Here is a 21214-nt window from a genome sequence, read left to right on the forward strand (position 1 = left end):
ATATTAAGTACCAAGAATAATTTAGTTGAAAGTTAAAGAATTATTTCTCCTAAATAATGGCGGCTGAGGATATTTATAAATAATCTTATAATAATAATAAATGAAAAAACTAACAAATTATTTATGATCATTTTCAGCCAGAAGTTCCACTATATTTGAAGTCCAATAAAATCAATTTGTCGAGCCAGCATTCTTGGCATTATAGTTAACTTGCTTATCACAGTTTTCAAGTATAATTTAGTGTTAGTTTCTACAATATCAAGACTAAGGACACACATCTTGAATGTTTTTTGTAGGCATACTATTTATTATTCTACAACAATAGACAAATCATACATGTTCTTCTGTAATTTATATACTGGATGATAAACCCCATGCAATGTTTAAGTCCCTTAAATAGTACTAAAATTGTGATGAGCACACAAAATATCTTGCTGCTAAAAGAAAATATTTGAAATAATTATTTTACCACTGGGTCAGGAGCATCATATTGTTGGCACATTATCCAAGGCACACCTATATTCTGTGACAAGGCCATTTTTGCTGCCCACATTGCATATGGCTTTGCACCTTCTCCATAGTTACTTTCCATATCACCATACTCGTTTTCTATCTGTCAAATGGAGTGCAAAAGATCTGTCAGAATCACATTAAATAATATATCCATGCAAAAAAATTAATGACAAACAAATCAGTGACTAATCAAGGAGATCAAAACCTAGCCAACCCCGTCTATGTACTACAGCTGTCAAACATGTTTTCAGTTCACCAGATGTTGAATGGAGAATATAGCCTCCAGTTCAACCAAAAGGGGCTTATAGCCTCCAGTTCAACAGTTGATCACTAGAATTTTAGCATCGAGGTTTTGTACCATCAATGAAAATGAAATTTTGAAAGAATTGGATTATAATTTTGTATATTATGCTGGAAAATAAATTTTAAGCAACTAGAAATGCTAGAATCTAAATCTAGTTCTTCAATAAAATCAAGATTCTAAATTCTTTCTCAAAGCAATGAAAAGAAACAATTTCTTGAAGTGAAGCTTTCTTAATCAAGATTTAGATTCTAGAAATGCTAGAATCTAAATCTAGTTCTTCAATAAAATCAAGATTACAAATTCTTTCTCAAAGCAATGAAAGGAAACAATTTCTTGAAGTGAAGCTTTCATTCATTACAAGAGATAAAACCCAAAAAAGGAAAAAATGAGTTCAATTCCTCTTGAACAGAGATATCAATTTTCCACAATCCATCATAATTGTTTTCAGAGATTTCTGGAGTCAATTGTGTGTGTTTTTTAGCATCAACATTCAGGATCACACTCTGTGATCCATCATCAGGATTAAGCAAAGCAAGAGATGCATAATAGAAAGTCAATGCTAATGATGGATCTCTTGCTTTGCTTCATCCTGATGATGGATCATGGAGTGTGATCCGAAACATCAATGCTAAAAAACACACACAATCAAATCCAGAAATCTCTGAAAATAACCAATTCCCCTTGATTAACTCATGTTGTAATACACAAAGAATTGAGCCCATTGGTGCCCAAATGATTGTGGAATGCCAAAAAAAATCTCATAAATGCCCAACAAAAGAAACAAGAAAAGTCAAATTGTGATGAATTGCCTTTTATCAAGCAAGACCAAATTATATATTAAGGTGGACAAAAATGAAGAACCCACATTCAAGATTGATAAACTTCAAGTATTTATGGGACCTATTTAAAGTGGACCATAAAGCAATTGAACCCAAGAACACAATCTATATTTATTGGATGCCCCATTCCAGTTTCACTCACTATTAGTTTTTTAAATGCCTGCCATGTTTATTGGATGAGGAATCCTTATACTCTCAAAGGTAGGTGGTCATTTACAAGACTGCTAAAAATGGAAGAAATTAGCAAAGATGATATTCTGTAGATGACATAAGGGCCTTCAACGAGTATGGACTTTTACAAGTATACAGTGATTTGGAACCAATCTAAATCAAGTGGATCAGAAGTAAAATTATTGTAATCCAAGAGGATTATCATATGAGACATTGACATGTCTTCCTCGTACTAGGCAATTTTCAGCAAATACAGACCCTGGATCTAGCAATGACCACATAAGTTGTATGAAGGGGCAATATTTGTAAATTCCTTGGAATTGAGACGTAAATAACAAACATTAGTAATCCAAATAAGATTTACACTATTTTTTTGCAGACAAGAAACTGGGTCCACCACTCAGATAGAAGGTACCTCCTCTTATCGTAACACTGCCGTTGCTTTTCCTGTCATATGAAGCTAGTTCTATGAAGATGCATTCATCCCAAATTTTAGACAACCATCTTGTATTTATTATGTTAAACAAGCTTTCTATAGTAACAGCTTAAAGCATTTTCAATGATTTTAGGTAACTCTATGGAGCCTTGTTAAATTTAAGGATAGATTCTACCTCACACACTTGATTCAGTGATATCCAACTCCGGATTTGGGTCTGGTCCATAAACTGAGCTCAAAACCCAAGAGCAATTGATAAGCTTAGAGCACATTTCTTCAGAAAATGTTGATAAAGAATTCTGTTGGTGCATAAGATGGGGGCACTACAAACAACTATTGCAAAATACAGTTGTATGATGTTCTTATAAATATTCAAACAAGTTAGTGCCATTATTTTCTCATAATTAGCACCATATACTAATCCATGCAGACTTAAATGAATGTCCAACTTAACAGATCCATGCAGACTTTAATGAATGTCCGACTTAACAGTCCAAGGAAGCTGAAAGAAACAAGAAGTCTAAGCAAATAACGTGAACACTTGTATATATGCGAAATCAACACAACATATAGAAGGTAACTATTATCTTCTTATTTTGATCCTTCCCATGCACATCTGAGCAGTTGTCTGTGAGAGTGAGTCTAAGCTGAAAGAAACAAGAAGTCTAAGCAAATAACATGAACAATTGTATATATGCAAAATCAACACAACATATAGAAGGTAACTATTATCTTCTTATTTTGATCCTTCCCATGCACATCTGAGCAGTTGTCTGTGAGAGTGAGTCTCGGTTGTATGTGTGTTTGAGAGAGAGAGAGACCTGTGATAAAATTATAGGACCACCCTGTGATGCAAAAAGTTTCTCGCGCTTCATCAGATCGACAATAAATGTAGTGAATTTTTCCATGTATCTCTGAACAGATCACAAGCATATATTTTGTCAAGAGATAAGAAGTATGTATGTGAATAATATAAAAATTTCAGGCAAACACCATATATAGAAAAAAGTGTGTATTCCAATTCCTTGCAATATAGAATTTTCCCTCTCAAACAAGTCATCTAAATAGAAGCAAATTTAAATATCTGTTGTTCATTTCCAAACCTTAAAAGGCTCGTTATTTGTTCGAAAAACTGTCCCAGGTACATAATGAAGCCAGATTGGTATCCCTCTGCAATGCAGCAATATCATCCAATCAACTTAAAAGGCACTCTCTCTAGTACAGATCCAAGCATACACAGAATAATAATCTAGCCCTGCCTAGAGAATATATGACTATATGAACAAGAAAATCCAATTATAGACAGCATGATTGTGATAACAACACCAAATGGTAAGTCCTGATATGTGTTGGTTCGTTTAACTAGTTTCAATCCCACCACTTCACCACTATGAGCATTGTCTAGTGCAATGAATGCCAATGGGACCATTCAAATTTATAAGAAATTAGAATCAATCAGTCAAAATGATAAACTAATGAGAAATGGACCTTTAGAAAGTACAGGATTTTTAAATTAAACATTTATTTCTGGAAAATTTGTTGTATAACAGATACTTCAATTTCATTAAAAAAGAAAACAATTGCGAGCCTTAAAATAAATGGTTTAAAATGCATAGTGTTTCTCATATGTTTAGTAAATGGGTTAAAAAGCTAAGCATACTTGCGCCAGAGTTGTATTGGGATGTGTGACCACCTGTAAAGTCATGGTCACCAGAGACAACAATGGTTGATACTGTACATAGATTTATATAGCTAGTTTTTATCTCACTGCTTAACCCATGTATACATTATGTGACACAAATAGTGCAGTGTGGACCATTTGAACTAATCAGAATAATTCATCGAAGAAGTGACTACTCATCTGAACTGTGTCTCACTCGATAAAAAACTACAAGTGACTACTCATCTGAACCGTGTCTCACTCGATAAAAAACTACACTCCGTTTATCCCATTAACAATATCTTAAAAAAACACAAACACAGCAGAGATTCCAATTTTATTGAGCTGATAAAAGAAAATTTAACAAATTAGATGGGTGTATGTACAGTTGTTATAAAAACCAACTACTTGTGAACCCATGGCATTGAAGGTTATGCCAAATACAATTAGCTTCTCCTAACAACAATTCAAAAATATATATATATATATATATATATATATATATATTGAAGCTTCCTTTGCTCAGTGATATGAAATTGCTCCTATAGTGTTCCTAGGCCTTTCCATCAGAAGAATGAAGAATCCTACATGAATTTAAATGGTCATCAAAGACACGAAAGGAATTAAAAAACAAAATGTTGAACCATTGACTTGCACCCCATGAACTTCAAGATCCAAAGAGGTGATATAATTGACATCATTTTTACATGAATGTATAAGGAAGCAATTTGCTGAAGAGAGCAAGTTTATCTATCAACAATTACAGAGTACATATTTAAGCATGGGACCAAGAAGACCTTATTGCTTGTAACATGGAGGATTGCCTAAAGTTCAAGTCATATTCCAATTCCTTCAAATAATTGATCATTTTGTGTCTAAAACACATTCTTTTCAAGAAATACATATAATTTTGAAAGATGTGAAGCAACATTTGACAAGATTTTTAGGAGCTATATGCTATTTAGCACAAGCGAACCACTAAACAGGTAGCTATGGATGTACACACTGTTGCTTGTTCTAAATCAGCCATGATAATACATGTCCATGGATTTTCTAGGAAGCTTACCTAAGTCACAGTATCGTAATGAAGATCTCTGCAGTGCTCATCTACCTAAAAATCTTGCACAAATAATAACCTGCACAAAGACTATGAACCAAGAAGTTGTGAAAATGTTCTTTGATAATGTTTTCACACAGTAAATAGGTTCCTGTTCCTGGCTAGTTTTGGAATGGGTATCAGGAGGAACAGACACTCCGCAGAAACATTCAACAGTGTTTTATATGCAAACAAATAAATGCACAAATATTTAACCAAATGTCAGTTCATGTGTCATTAGAGTATCATAGTAAGCATCTAAAGACATTGGGATGAGCATCACATATCTTCAGTTTGTTACGATCATGTAATGAACGAATCAAAAATGAATGAATCCACCACCAAATTAAGTCAGAGACTCGTTTGGAATAAAGTCCTCAAGCAACTTTCAACATGGTACTTAGATAAGTTGAATGTCAATTGACAACCCATAACAGATAAAATCATAAAAGTGATCGCTTGGAATTCATGAAAATATCTCACATGGATACAACACATAATTCCCAAGTTATGGACCATTTGGTGCTACTACATATACGTACAATAATTGTTTCATCCAGCACCATGTAACACATCAGTTTACCATAGGACACATGGTATTTATATTTTGCGGGATAGAGTGCACAGGTATAGAACAAATGTAGAACTGTTTTATTATGTTCCATTCATGATCATACAAAGAGTTGTGGAGCTTTTGGTTGAACCTGGCAAGCTACAAAGTCATTTATTTTAGTAAATATAAAAAATGTAGTTATTCAAGCCATTTATGTTGAATGATGAAAATAAAATGGCAGTAGCATTACTGAAGGTTGAGGAATTAGTTCCAATGCTTGACAACTATTGCAGCTAGACACGATTCTGCAGTGTCAGACTAAGCTTTGCATCATTAAAGCATGTGTGACCAATAGTGGTGTGGTGTTTTTCACAATCAGAGTTGGAGTTGAAGTTTTAATGTTATAAAGTGGTTGAGACTTCAAATAAAACACATACTTTGATAGGAAAAGTTGATTGGGGGCCAGCAATGGTTCAAATGACGCCTGAACCATAATGAATCAACTGAACCAAATTCCAAGTTCTTCGAAGCACTCAACCACCCATCAATATCAATAGACAAGTCTGTGTCGGAGACTTCTCCAGTTCCATGGAAGCAAGAAAGGGGTTCTCACCAAAGCGTTGAGGCTGCTTCAAAGACTAGTCTGTCTTAAAGACAAAAAGCTCAAGATAACAAAATAAAAAATAGACATGGAGCACCTGCATCAAGATTGTGTTGACACTTGGTTTCTGCCAATAGATTATTCAAAGAATTCCACATAGCTGACTTATGGGAATCTTCAATACATAATTGTCAACGGTCATCTTAGATGAACGTAGTGTTCATATCATAAGTTACAATTTATTATAATTGAACTATCTTTAAACAATTGGGTTTGCAGTTTTCTATCTAAGATACTGATGCGTTCAGGAAAACCTAGGATGCAAGTGTGGATGCTTTTGGATACTCAGATGCGTTTGGCTGCTGCACAGATGCTGGCAGGAAGTTGTTTCAGCACCTGCTAATGTGCACGGGATGCGTCTGAGAGCATCCGGGGAGAATCTAGCAGCATCCAGGTGCATCTGGAGAGCATCCGGACTTTTTGAACGCCCAGTCATTTAGGTGACTTTAAAAAACATGTGTTTAATTGATTGATCAACATTGAACGATGAACTATGTTTTGATTTTGTAATTCAAATTGCATTGGAATCTTGAACTTGAGTAATTTACAAATTAGACTATTACTGTTATTTCAATTTGAACTATCAATGGTGAAGTATCATGACGTGGAATGGTTTATTTCTTAGTTACTGGATTTAGACCCTGCTGCCTGGATCCGGATCTAGGTTCGCACAGGTTCGGGTTCGCTGCGGGTTTGGGCAGGGGGTGGACCCACAGTCCACATTAAGGACCCTGCCCAAACCTGCAGTGAACCCGGACGGACCCATGGCAAACCTGGGAAGACCGATGGCGAATCTAGGAGGACCCACAACGAACCCGGGAGGGCCCACAACGAACTCTTATTTTTTTATGTATATATATATACTCACGAAACCAAATGGGAAAAAAAAAATTGCCCGAACCCACGAACCCGAACCCCGAACCCGTATGGGCAACTTAGTTTATTTTTGAATATTTCTTGCATTTCTTTGCATGCATAAATTATAGTATACATACATACGTGTGTGTATATATATATATATATATATGGACGCACCCAAACGCATCCCAATTCCCCCTAAAAAAATCCACACATCCACGCATCAGCATCAGAACCGGCATTAGTAACTTAGTTTTCAATATTTTAGGGATTTAAACTTAGCCGCATAATAGTGAAGAGCATGAATACCTATACAATCTAGTCCATTCTTCTGACAAACTATGTTACATGAAACCTGCATCTCAAAAGGATTTTATTAAAGTTAAATCTGTTCTAAATCGAGCTTCCTTTTTCCAAATGAATTTTGTGCACTGACTGACATAATTAAAGTTGGTACTGTAAGGTGCTTTAAACAGTAGAATAAGACTCACTGAATTAGACTACATATGATGTTTATGATGTTTAGAACAGATGACTTAGCCCCAATAAACAGATGAGATGATCCTCATAACTTAATTGTAAAGTTGTGACACCCAAATATGCTTGCCTCACAGCACACAAATTGACTCAATTTCTAATTCAAATAAACATTTACTCGTTGATTGACCTGTCATATACATGTTTGAGTTACTAAGCTAGAAAGCCAACACCTTACTATATACTCTTACCCCTAGTACAGACATCCCTCATATCTATATCAGGCAAACTGATCTTGTGATTTATTGAAATAACTATCTGTTGTGACTGCACTTTGTAATATAAAATTTGCCTACATGTTGCTGTGAAGCTGTTGGAGGTTCATAGTGTTTATACAGAAAATCTATTCTATTTTTTTGTCATGGCTGAGTTGGCATACTGCCTGGCAATCTTTGTAGCATGTTTTTTTGCAATGATAATAAGAGTATTCTTTGCAAGCAACAAAGCATATCAAATGTGTGTAAAATAATTATGTTCTCAATATGATGTCAGATGGTATTGGAAGGGTTGTGCTTAGGATATGATTTCACTTAGCATCCTCATCTGGAATGAATATTGTCGTATATACATCCCAGCAAAATGATCAAGATGTCTTTGGGGTGTCTCTTGTGGGCATGGACATTCGAGAGTACCCCATTTCAACAGCAATGCTTGAAAGTCTCCAGCCAGTGCTCTCAACAAATTTCCAAAAAACTGAATTTATTCTCACAAACTCAATGAAACCCTCCCACTTTACCCCCTTAACCTGAACCTAGAAAAATGGAATCAATAGAAATTTGTACCGCGAGGAGTGACACCTCTAAAAAAATTAATCTATTTTGGATATTAGGTTCTTCTAATTTGGCAGAACAGGCATGTTTTCTAGTTGCACGAATCTCTAGTTGATTGATTATGATTCAGTATGACGAAGTTCTGCAGGAGTAGCCTTCATCTAACTGAGGTTGCCAGTAGCAAGATTCCAAATATATCATTTATGGCACTCATACAGTATGGCCGGCATTCTGCCTGACAATCTCTGTAGCATGTATATTTGCACTAGACAATAAGTATTATTTGCAAGCATTAAGAATATCAAATGTTGTGTAAAATGAATATGTTCTCAATATGATGTTAGATGGTATTGGGAAAGTTATGCTCAGCATATGATTTCACTTAGCATCCTCATCTGGGATGAATATAGTGGTATGTAAATCCCACCAATATGGTCAGAATGCCTTTGTGGAGTCTCTTATGGACGTGGACATTAAATAGTACTCCATTTCACCAGCAATGCTTGGAAGTCTTCAACTGGGGCTCTCAAAAAATATCCAAAAACCTGAATTTTATTCTCACAAACTTAATAGAACCCTATCATGTGCACCCTTTTAACCTACACCCAGGAAAATAGAATCAATACAAATTTTTATTGTGGAACTGATGCCCTCCAGAAATGTAATCTATTTTGGTTATTAGGCTGTCTCCTAGTTGAGTAGAGCAGACATATTTCAAGTTGACAGAGCCTCCAGTTTATTGGTTAGGAGATTCAGGATTCAATAAGGCGAATGTCATGTCCCCTTTCTAGCGACATAACTTCTACCGGGGATTTGCCTATCATTGACTCTCGTAGGCAAATGATTTTGGAGAGAGAGTCATTCTGTTGACAGATGATTACATTCTTGCTCTCAGAAAGTTATTATCCAGTAAGTGGGGCCTACTTGTTTTAATGTCGAATTGAGATTGTACTTTAACTTTATAAAGTTATTTATTTAATTTTATAAAGTAATTAATAATAAAATACATTATAATAAGTTATTATAATAAGTTGTTCTAGAAGCTTCCAGCGACTTCTCAAAAATTAAATAAATAGAGGGCAGGGGGCACCCATTGGAGACAAGCGGTTTTGTGGATTCCACTTCTATCTCAATTGGAGCAATTTGTAGTCATTGGGTCTGCAAATTCTCAAACTATCCTTGGAAACGAAAACTTCCATGGGTAAGCAATTTTGAGGATGTGGAATATCATCCGAATTATTGCAATTTGGAGTGATATTGCAGTCACTTCAACAGAGCGAAAATCTGTGGCCTAAGGCCAAGTGAGAGATTCTTGCATTCTTGATTGACTAAGAGGAATAAATCGCCATCTTTCAAGATTATTGCAAGATTGGGAAAATTCGTAGTGGAAGCCAAAATATCGATTGGGATCAGACAAGAGTCTGATATACGTTTCAAGTAAAAGAGGCGGAATTACAGTCAGTAGACGGAATCACAAGCAGAGTTCTCCTTCTAGCTAATAACTGCGGGCCATCTGATCTGCCGGAGTCTCATGATTATCGGCATCTCATGATTCCTTGCAAAAGATTAATGGCGGGTTTCGGGTCGGACAGGAAATAATCGGCCACGCGATTTGAGTTAAAGTGAATATAATGGTCAAAACGGCAGCCACGACCACAGTCTGGGAATAATCGGGGTCATTCCTTGTGAGTCTGGGCATTCCCGACAATGAGCTACGCATTCATGATGTACGTCTGTTAATTTCAGCGGCTAAAACTAGGTGTTGTTTAATCCAATATTGACTGTGTTAAGAGATTAAAAGCGAATTTCTCTGGACTCGACGGAAATCGATCTGTAGCATGATTTGTATCAAACATTGGGCGACTCGCGGGATAGCTAGGAACGATTCTCAGATACCATTTTGACTCAGACGACCAGTACGCCATTATAACTAGAGCAAGATTGCACAAACTATAGCAACTGGAGACAGCATTCAGCACGATTTTCGTAAAGAGCCGACAGGGACAGTCCCAAATCCGTCAGTAACTTCATCAGCAAGTTTACAGTCAGACTTGGAGGAGTGTATTCATGCCTATGATGATTCATTGGAAAACCTCAGGTTCTTGCTGTTAATCTCATTGTATAAAAACTAAGTATGAACATTGTTATTCATTTACCTTTTTGATATTACCATTGAAGTGTCACAGATCTATTTGTTCTCCTGAACATTGTTGTTATTTTATTTATCAATACACCTGTTATATCCATTCTATAAGGTGGATCTGTTTGAGATTTAACAGTTACATATTAAGTATTTGACAAATTTGACATAAGCTCAGTATTAGGGTTTTTGGTGACCTTTATAATAAGGGTCATCTCAGTGGTATTAGAGCAGTATTCCTGCCATCCTATTGGGTAGAATATTTTATGCAACCATATTCCAGCTATTATATTCGCAAGAGAACAATATTTAAGGGCAGAGATATGGGTGAAAGACAGTCACAGAGTCCACCTAGATTTCCCAGAGTTGATGATGATGAAACCAGAGAGTTTTACAGAATCATGACTACCGGACAGCAAGAAATAGCTCAATCACTACAAGCTTTGACTGCCATAATGGAGAGAGTTGTTCAGCCCAGGATTCAGGAACAAGGTAGAGGTACACTTGATCATGATAATAAAAGTGTGGCAGGCTCACAGGGTGCTCCTAGGCGCAGATCATGGACAGCAAATAGGCCTACTCGTCCTACTTTTCTAAGGGAGGAGGCTCAGGAGATAGGAGAAGACGATTCGCCAGATGGTTTTCAGGATGATCTTAGAGCTGCTACTGCAGAATGGCAGGCATTACCCCCACATGTGCGTGAACTATTGAACTTTGATCGCTATCTGAACCAAAGGAGAGAGCACTTGAGGAGCAGCCGTCAGAATAGGAGGTCTAAAGGAGGTCATGATAGTGAGTTGCAGCGAGCTGTTAGGAAACTCACTTTACCATCTTTCGATGGTAGTGGTCAGAGGACAGCACAGGCTTGGGTTCATAAGTTGGATACCTTCCTAGCATTAAGGCCTATGTCTGAGATAGATGCCATCAGGTATGCCACCTTGAATTTGGAAGGCGCAGCTCATGATTGGTGGTCACATGGGATGGTTACTTTGCAGCACAATCAGGTGACATCCTACCAAGACTTTGTGGATAGATTGGTTGAGCGTTTTGATAAGAAGGATCCAAAGATTTATTTCCGCGACCTCGCACAGTTGAGACAGTCAAGCAATTTGGAGGTTTATATCAGTGAATTCCAGAGGTTGTCAATTATGGTACAAGATGTCTCTGAGAGACGATTGGTTATATTATTTACAGAGGGATTGTCTGAACCCCTCAAGGGGTGGATTAAGGCATTTGACCCACCAACACTGCAGGAAGCTATGAGGAAAGCACGGAGTATGGAGCTTACAGCACCTTCTAGCAAGTTCACTGCCAGGAGTACTACTTCTTTTAGAGACAATAAGAAGTTTAATAAGAATAAAGGGAAGAGTATTGATACCAAAAGAAAATCTACTACACCCCTGGATGCAGAAGCATTAAACGACTTGCGCATAAAAGAAACTATGCTTTTATTGCAAAGGACCATATGACAAGGACCATGATTGTCCTTTGAGACCTAAGGGAAAAGCCAATAGAATTATGTGGGCACATTACGAAGGATCAGATTCTGACAGTACGGCAAAAGAGGATGATCACAATAGTTCAAAACCTGAAGGAGAAACAGGAAATTCAGAACAAAAGGAAGAAATTGAGTTACATTTACAGCAGGGGCGTTTGTCTAGTACTCAGCAGGAGGGATCTTTTAGGTTACGTGGTGTTCTAGCAGGACAGAAGGCGATCACATTGGTTGATACAGGTGCCACACACAACTTCATTGATGCACGTCTGGTTGAGCGCCGTGGAATCAAGACAGAGGAGTTTGAGGATCTCCGAGTACAGGTTGCCGATGGATACACTCTTAAGTGCAATAGAATGGTCAGAGACATGCCTTTACGTCTGAATAATTATGAGTTTAAAGCAGATTACCATGTGGTCAATATGGGCGACTTGGATATCGTTTTGGGTATGGCATGGTTACGTTTATTGGGCGAAGTCACTTTCCGTCTCAAGGACATGGAGATCAAGTTTGAGGTAGATGGGAAGCAGCATGTGTTGAGAGCTATCAGGAATAGTGATATCCGAACTATTTCTCTCAGAAGATTGGAAAGATTGGTGAGGCATAACGATATTGAATGGGCAATCGTGTGTACTCTCATGCCTGCAAAGGATGAACAACAAAAGACAGAATATCATCCAGACATCCAGATATTGAGGGAAAAGTATAGTAAGGTATTCAACGATATTCCACCTGGTACACCACCTGATAGAGGGATTGAGCACATCATCGAATTAGAAGAGGGTGCTAAACTAGTTATGATCACTCCATACAGGCATCCAAAGAGGCTCAAAGATGAAATAGAAAAAACCATCAAGGAGCTTCTCGCAATGGGACACATTAGACCTAGTAGTCTCCTTTTGCTTCTTCAGTAGTTTTGGTAAAAAAGAAAGATGGTTCTCTTCGGATGTGCATTGATTATAGAATGTTGAATAAGAAGACCATTAAGAACAAATATCCTATTCCACGAATTGATGAGTTGATAGATGAACTACATGGGGCATGCTACTTTAGTAAGATAGACCTGAGATCCGATTACCACCAGATTAGAGTCAGAGAACAGGACATAGAGAAGACTACCTTCAGATGTCATTGTGGACACTTTGAGTTTGTAGTGATGCCATTCGGGTTGACCAATGCACCAGCTACTTTCCAGTCCACCATGAATAAGGTCTTCCATCATCAGCTGAGGAAATTTGTGTTGGTTTTCTTTGATGATATCTTGGTATACAGTCGGACATGGCGTGAGCATATGGAGCATTTAGAGACAGTATTGACGACCTTGCAGGCAGAGTCTTTGTATGCCAAAGAGTCCAAATGTGATTTGGGTATGACCGAGTTATTATACTTAGGTCATATTATCAGCAGAGAAGGAGTACGGATGGATCCTGCTAAGATTCGTGCTATTGTGGAGTGGCCTATTCCTGAGAACCTGACCTGAGAGGATTCCTTGGTTTATGTGGCTTCTATCGCAGATTTGTTTGCGGATATTCGCGACATGCAGCTCCTATGACAGATTTGCTCAAAAAGGGAGCTTTTGTTTGGACAGCAAAGGCACGGGCTTGTTTTGACAGATTTAAGGAGATCATGACTTCATGCCTGGTACTAGCATTGCCCGATTTCTCCAAGCCATTTGAACTTCAGTGTGATGCCTCAGGAGATGGTATTGGGGCTGTTTTGATGCAGGACAAACACCCTATTGCATATGAGAGCAGGAAACTCCGTGGGCCAGAGAGAACATTCAGCATTTACGACAAGGAGATGTTAGCTATCATGCATGCATTAGCTAAGTTCAGGCAGTATTTAGTAGGTGGTAAGTTTTGTATAAAAACTGACCACAACAGTTTGAGACATTTCCTTGGGCAGAGAGATCTCAATGATAGACAGCAGAAATGGGTGAGTAAGCTACAGGCATACGACTTTGATATATCATATGTTAAGGGCACTCAGAATGTGGTAGCAGACGCCTTGTCACGCAGGCCGCATCTTAGTGCGATGATTGAGATCTCTGAGGATTGGAAGCATTTGATTGTTGCAGAGTATGCTAGAGACTCTTGGGCATCTGGGATAGTTGATGGAACAATTGTTGATACCAGGTATTCACTTGTGGATGACTTGATCATTTACAAGAGCAGGATCTTTTTAGTCCCAGGATCGAAGGTGAAACGGTCTATTATGCGGACTCTTCATGATTCACCCATAGCTGGTCATCCCGAGTACTTTAAAACATATAGACAGGTGTGGGAACGGTTTACATGGAAAGGACTCAAGAAGGATGTATTGCAGTATGTTCGTCAGTGTCCGGTTTGCCAAAAGAATAAACAAGAGCACACTTTCCCAGCAGGACTCCTACAGCCACTTCCCATCCCAAACCAAAAGTGGGAATGCATATCCATGGATTTCATTACAAGGTTGCCCAAGGCTCAGGGACACAACTGCATTTATGTGGTGGTGGACAGACTAACAAAATATGCTCACTTCTTTCCCATCACCACTACTTATACAGCAGTACAGGTAGCTGAAGTTTTCTTCAGAGAGGTTTTCAGGTTACATGGGATACCCCGTAGTATTGTCAGTGACAGGGATAGTAGATTCTTGAGTCATTTCTGGAATGAGGTGTTTCGGTTATGTGGCACTGAGCTCACACCTAGTACTAGTTATCACCCGCAGACTGATGGACAGACGGAGATAGTAAACAAGTGGGTGGAAGGCTACTTGAGGAACTACGTGGCTGATCAGCAGAAGGCATGGGTAAGATGGATTTATTTGTGTGAATATTGTTACAATACCACTTTTCACATGTCAATTCAGATGACACCTTTCTGAGCATTATATGGGTATGATGCACCGAGCTTTATTGACTTGCTGATGGGGGATGTCCGAGTTCCACGTGCCGGGGATTTGATTCAAGAGAGTAAAGACATTATTAGCACTCTTCGGGATAATATCGCTCGGGCACAGAATCAATATAAGCAGTATGCAAATCAGAAGAGAACTGAGAGAAGCTTTGAGGTTGGTGACATGGTTTACCTCATGCTTCAGCCCTTTCGGCAATCTACTCTTAAAAGAAGTGGGTCAGAAAAGCTTAAGCTTAGATATTATGGGCCTTTCAGGATCACCAGACGAATAGGGGAATTGGCTTATGAGCTTGAGCTTCCAGCAGATAGCAAAATGTATAATGTGTTCCATGTGTCGCGCCTCAAAAAGGCGCTGGTACAGAATGTGGTACCTTCTACAGTATTACCTCTTTTGGATGATGAAGGGAAATTGATCTTAGTGCCGAAATTCATTTTGGAAAGTAGGGAAAAACAGCTCCGCAGAAGGGTAATCAGAGAATATTTGGTTAAATGGAAAGATCTACCAGTTGAAGATGCCACTTGGGAAAATGAAACAATTTTGCAGCATCCAGCTTTGGGATTGCTTGAGGACAAGCAATTTCAGGAAGGGCGAACTGTCATGTCCCCTTTCTAGCGACATAACTTCTATCGGGGATTTGCCTATCATTGACTCTCGTAGGCAAATGATTTTGGAGAGAGAGTCATTCTGTTGACAGATGATTACATTCTTGCTCTCAGAAAGTTATTATCCAGTAAGTGGGGCCTACTTGTTTTAATGTCGAATTGAGATTGTACTTTAACTTTATAAAGTTATTTATTTAATTTTATAAAGTTAATTAATAATAAAATACATTATAATAAGTTGTTCTGGAAGCTTCCAGCGACTTCTCAAAAAGTAAATAAATAGAGGGCAGGGGGCACCCATTGGAGACAAGCGGTTTTGTGGATTCGACTTCTATCTCAGTTGGAGCAATTTGTAGTCATTGGGTCTACAAATTCTCAAACTATCCTTGGAAACGAAAACTTCCATGGGTAAGCAATTTTGAGGATGTGGAATATCATCCAAATTATTGCAATTTGGAGTGATATTGCAGTCACTTCAACAGAGCGAAAATCTGTGGCCTAAGGCCAAGTGAGAGATTCTTGCATTTTTGATTGACTAAGAGGAATAAATCGCCATCTTTCAAGATTATTGCAAGATTGGGAAAATTCGTAGTGGAAGCCAAAATATCGATTGGGATCAGACAAGAGTCTGATATACGTTTCAAGTAAAAGAGGCGGAATTACAGTCAGTAGACGGAATCACAAGCAGAGTTCTCCTTCTAGCTAATAAGTGCGGGCCATCTGATCTGTCGGCGTCTCATGATTATCGGCGTCTCATGATTCCTTGCAAAAGATTAATGGCGGGTTTCGGGCCAGACAGGAAATAATCGGCCACGCGATTTGAGTTAAAGCGAATATAATGGTCAAAACGGCAGCCATGACCACAGTCTGGGAATAATCGGGGGCATTCCTTGTGAGTCTGGGCATTCCCGACAACAAGCTACGCATTCATGATGTGCGTCTGTTAATTTCGGCGGCTAAAACTAGGTGTTGTTTGATCCAATATTGACTGTGTTAAGAGATTAAAAGCGAATTTCTCTGGACTCGTCGGAAATCGATCTGTAGCATGATTTGTATCAAACATTGGGCGACTCGCAGGATAGCTGGGAACGATTCTCAGATACCATTTTGACTCAGATGACCAGTACGCCATTATAACTGAAGCAAGATTGCACAAACTATAGCAACTGGAGACGGCATTCAGCACGATTTTCGTAAAGAGCCGACAGGGACAGTCCCAAATCCGTCAGTAACTTCATCAGCAGGTTTACAGTCAGACTTGGAGGAGTGTATTCATGCCTATGATGATTTATTGGAAAACCTCAGGTTCTTGCTGTTAATCTCATTGTATAAAAACTAAGTATGAACATTGTTATTCATTTACCTTTTTGATATTACCATTGAAGTGTCACAGATCTGTTTGTTCTCCTGAATATTGTTGTTTTTTATTTATCAGTACACCTGTTATATCCATTCTATAAGTTGGATCTGTTTGAGATTTAACAGTTACATATTAAGTATTTGACAAATTTGACATAAGCTCAGTATTAGGGTTTTTGGTGACCTTTATAATAAGGGTCATCTCAGCGAAGTTGTGCATCCCCCAATGGCATAGCCTTGATCTAACTGAGGTTGTCAGTAGCAAGCTTCCAAAATTGTGTATCAACTATTATCTGCATATTAATTTACAATGCTTCAATGGAAGCTTAATCAGCAATTTGTTGTGAATTTTTAGAAGAAAGTTGCATATTGCATTCATCGTCTTCACTCAACCTATCCTGCATATAAATTTGCAATACTTCAATGGGAGCTTAATCGGCATTTTTTGGTGGATTGCTACACTAGAGTTGTATATTGCATTCTTGGCCTTCACTCAACCTATCCTGAAAGAAAATAGCAATGCATGAGTGCAAAAGGCAGAAAAACAAACCCAAAAATCCATTCTGCTGCTATAAATGGACCAATCCTCAGATTCACGTAAAGCCCTGCCTGCTGAGCAATCTTCACAAACTTGACCAAATCGAAACGGTCTTCAAAGTAATACTGCACAATCACATATATGGAAATTCTACTATTTTATTAAACTGCAGTTAGTGTGAAAAAGTGAAGCTTGCAGCAAAAGAAATCCAAACAGATACGAAGTGTCAAACAAGAACTTATTATTTTTAATCTGTGCAGTAGATAAGAAATGGAACTTACAGTGCCTTCTTTAGGTTCATGCCCATTCCAAAACACATAAGTGTCAATCACGTCAATTCCTCCTTCCTTGGCTTTCGCAATCAAATCTGGCCACATCTGTCCAACCCAAACAGCTAATCAGTACAACCTACACCGATATTTTTTTTTAAATTAACAGTAGGAAAACTTCTTTTGCTTAAATTAACAGTAGGAAAACTTCTTTTGCTTCACACTACACCTCAAGTTTACCAATTACAGACATCAATAAATATGAGAGTAAGGTATATTTCATGTAAATCAGTTTTATTATGCCACTGTATTAGATGTGTTAAGTTGCTTGTGTGATATATAAGGAATTTGCAGCCCTGGCATAGACATCTATTTCTCTCTTCCATTTCCTTTGCAATTATGTGATTCTCTCATAACCTCATATGGCATTAGATTTAATTAGTTGCCTGCACCATAAAAGCTGTCTAGTACTAACACACACATTGAATTCCATGTTTTCTTTGCTTGCACGGTAAGTTGGATAAATCTCTGCAGCTAGTTTTTCTCATTCGACCATGTGACTCAGGAATATCATACATACCATGGTTGTGGATTTATGAAATTGTCAGTGTCCCAAGAAGTTTGTATCCCTAAGACGACAATCAAATTTCTCTCTTCCTTGTTCGGTCAAGTTGTAGACTATAGTCTAATATAAAACCCAAAGTCTCCAAGGAAAGAAAAGAAAAAAAATTACCACAACGTCCATTTCCAAATAAGATTCCCCGCCGAATATGAGTGTGAACTCTTATTTCTCTTGATTTGATATAACAAGTGAATCAGTCTGAATTTTACTTCAAACAGAAATTTAAGCTCTTACCAGGTCCAAGTTGAAATTTACTGAACAACGGCCTATAAGACCTACTAGAGCTGAAACACCATTGCATACATGTGAAAACCAATGCAATTAAATGACAACCAAACTCCTGCCATGGTCCATCGATCATGCCAGTAATGTACGCAAGCTGGGAGCCCCCAATTCTAAGAAGCCCAAGAAAGTTTCAGGCATGCAAGCACCACTACCGGGACCACGGGTACATAAACTTACAGTTCGACTACACAATCCTATTTAGTACCAGAAGCACATGGCGGTGAACCAATTTTGACATCATCAGTTTCTTGCCGAACCACTGAATATCATTGACAGTAAAACTCCTAAACATGGATTCATCGAACATGTTAGCAAAATAGACAAAATAGACTCAGACTCCTCTTTTCTCTAATTACTTCCACAAGGAATCCAGCACCATTACCGCGATCATAGATAACTGAATGTGTACCCAAATCATACAAACCCATTCGGTGCAAATACCAGCTACATATCAAGGTTTGAATCACAGTTTTGCATCTCGCCAAAAGGTAAACATTATCATTCTTGTCATCCAGTAGCCTTTTCAAATTTTCAAGGCTGTCGGTATTTAGTGAATGTCAGAAGTCATCTACCAACACACAGCGTTAAAATTATCATTATCATTCTCATTGTTAAAAAGCCTCTTAGATTTCCACGGTTGTCTATATTCAATGAATGCCAGAAACGACCCCATAACAGAGTGCTAAACTGACTAAAACAGCCAACATCGCTACTGGGCTACCACAGACTTTTCAATGTCACGGTATACAAAAGTAAACCAATAAAACACCCAATCAAACTATTAGGCCATTAAAGACAACATTTGCATTATACTGAGGTATCTCAATGTGGGCTAGCCACTTGACTAATAGTTACATAAGCATACCAATTCATTCACTGCCCATCTTTAGTCTAAACTTAATATACAAAATTGTCCGAAAAGGAGAGATGCCATTGAACTGTATATTAACAATGACATAACATACTTTAATAAGTGGATTTTACACATAGCTTATGACCATTGAATTTTAATGTTAGCAGTGGCATTGGATTTCATGTTCGCGGAATAGTTTACATATCTTATGTGGAGAACAGAGAAACTCACTGCAGGAACGCTCCTAGGATAATGAATGGAAGCTGACATGAGCAGCTTCCTTTGGCCATCAATAATAAGAGATCTATGATCATATGAGACATTTGCAGCATATGCCCACTTAAGATCCACCACCGTAAATATGATGAAGACGAACAGCCACACTAAGAGAGCTCTTTGAGTAACAGTTGCCATTGTTACTACTCTCACAGACTTATTGGGCACTCCCCCATGCTAATATATACACATTTCTGTGGGTGTATATGTGTGGGGAGATCAAGAGACAAAGCACGTTATGGAATCGGATGCCTTGTGTGAGGATCAGTTTGGATGAGATTCAGGTGTATTGATTGAGTCGGTGAATTAAATATTGGCTTTATTCCTCACATAAAACTAAAGATTTGGTGATCTTTGATTTTGGGTAAATGTGGCGATTTTGTGAAGTTGATGCCAGCCGATCAATAGCAATAAATAAGTATTGTTGCCGGACATTCTAATACGTCGAGTGTTATTTACTGGGCTGGCTTTTAGCTGGCTGCACTGACAAACACCCAAGTCCAGTGGGGAAGTGGGATCAGCTGTAGCTGCTGTTTCTCATTTATCCAGGTGCCTATACTTGGACATTAAATTTTTGGCTTCAACTGGACTAACGGATTATCTCTTATTCATTAGTTCTCGTTACACACAGCTAAATTAAACATCGAGATTGAGGGCAATGATAATAAATTATTTTTTTAAAGAAAAAAAACTTCTCCCAATATTAAAAAAAGATGATTTTTCAAAGATTGGGAGTTTATATAAAGGCCAGAAATTATTAAATAAAAAAGACAACGGTCTTCATCTGGTCTTCAAATTTGTAATTTTTTTAACATGATATCCTAGGCTGAGCCGGATGCGCCCGAGGTAAAACAAATGAAATACTAATTTTCATATGCTATCAAATATTCCTAAATCGAACATGTTTTATTATTTTACTTTCTAATTATTAATTTTAAACTAGTTTTAAAAGATAATAGATGTACTAATAATAATTGATGGTTTTCTAGGATTTTTTTTTTTGCTCTGCGAATCCAGCAAATATGACGAAAGCAACAAAAATGACGAAAAACCTCGCAAAAAATGATCTCCCTAAATCAAGGTTTTTATGCATTTTAGCAGAAAACTGGATCTCAGCCTCCTTTGACGACCAATAAATATGATGCCCTTTCACAATGCAGTCACGCACAAGGCAACGCCCAGGATGGAAATAAAAACAAATTCAAATATTTTGTATGGCAACACGATGAACGAAATAAGGAGATTCAACACAATCGGCCCCTTGAGAAAAAAGATGGATGGCAGACGGCGCGCAAGAGGAAAAAGCAAGGACAATCTTGGCACAATCGAAATGGAAAAAGAGGAACGATTCATCAACAAGAATCCCTTTACAGTAACACTAGATATGCGGTGAAATCAAAGCTTAACCCTAACCCCAATCTGATAAAGCCAGAAAAGCCCTGAGTGGTGTCTAAAGCCAATTCTATCCCCTTGGGAAGG

The 21214-nt window shown here is 37.9% G+C and overlaps 1 protein-coding gene across 5 annotated transcripts in view; it reads right to left on the bottom strand.

The window, feature by feature from the left end:
* BGAL10 (beta-galactosidase 10) overlaps positions 1-20348 on the bottom strand; it is an 85720-nt gene extending 65372 nt beyond the window's left edge. The window contains exons 1-6 of one of the 5 annotated variants that reach the window (XM_089828934.1): positions 19691-20348; positions 17712-17807; positions 17443-17555; positions 3367-3433; positions 3085-3177; positions 470-613 (exon numbers count right to left, since the gene is read on the bottom strand). In XM_089828934.1, coding sequence (XP_089685060.1) covers positions 470-613; positions 3085-3177; positions 3367-3433; positions 17443-17555; positions 17712-17807; positions 19691-19873 — 696 coding nt within the window. In that variant the 5' untranslated portion in view covers positions 19874-20348. Of the gene's footprint in view, positions 1-469; positions 614-3084; positions 3178-3366; positions 3434-17442; positions 17556-17711; positions 17808-18432; positions 19308-19690 lie in introns of those variants that run through there. The other 4 variants (XM_089828935.1, XM_089828936.1, XM_089828938.1 and 1 more) reach the window with 4 other exon arrangements.
* Positions 20349-21214: the final 866 nt, after the last annotated feature.

The sequence above is a fragment of the Cupressus sempervirens genome, chromosome 5 (assembly GCF_028749045.1).
Source record: "Cupressus sempervirens isolate cs-2001-9-10 chromosome 5, ASM2874904v1, whole genome shotgun sequence".
Taxonomy (NCBI): domain Eukaryota; kingdom Viridiplantae; phylum Streptophyta; class Pinopsida; order Cupressales; family Cupressaceae; genus Cupressus; species Cupressus sempervirens.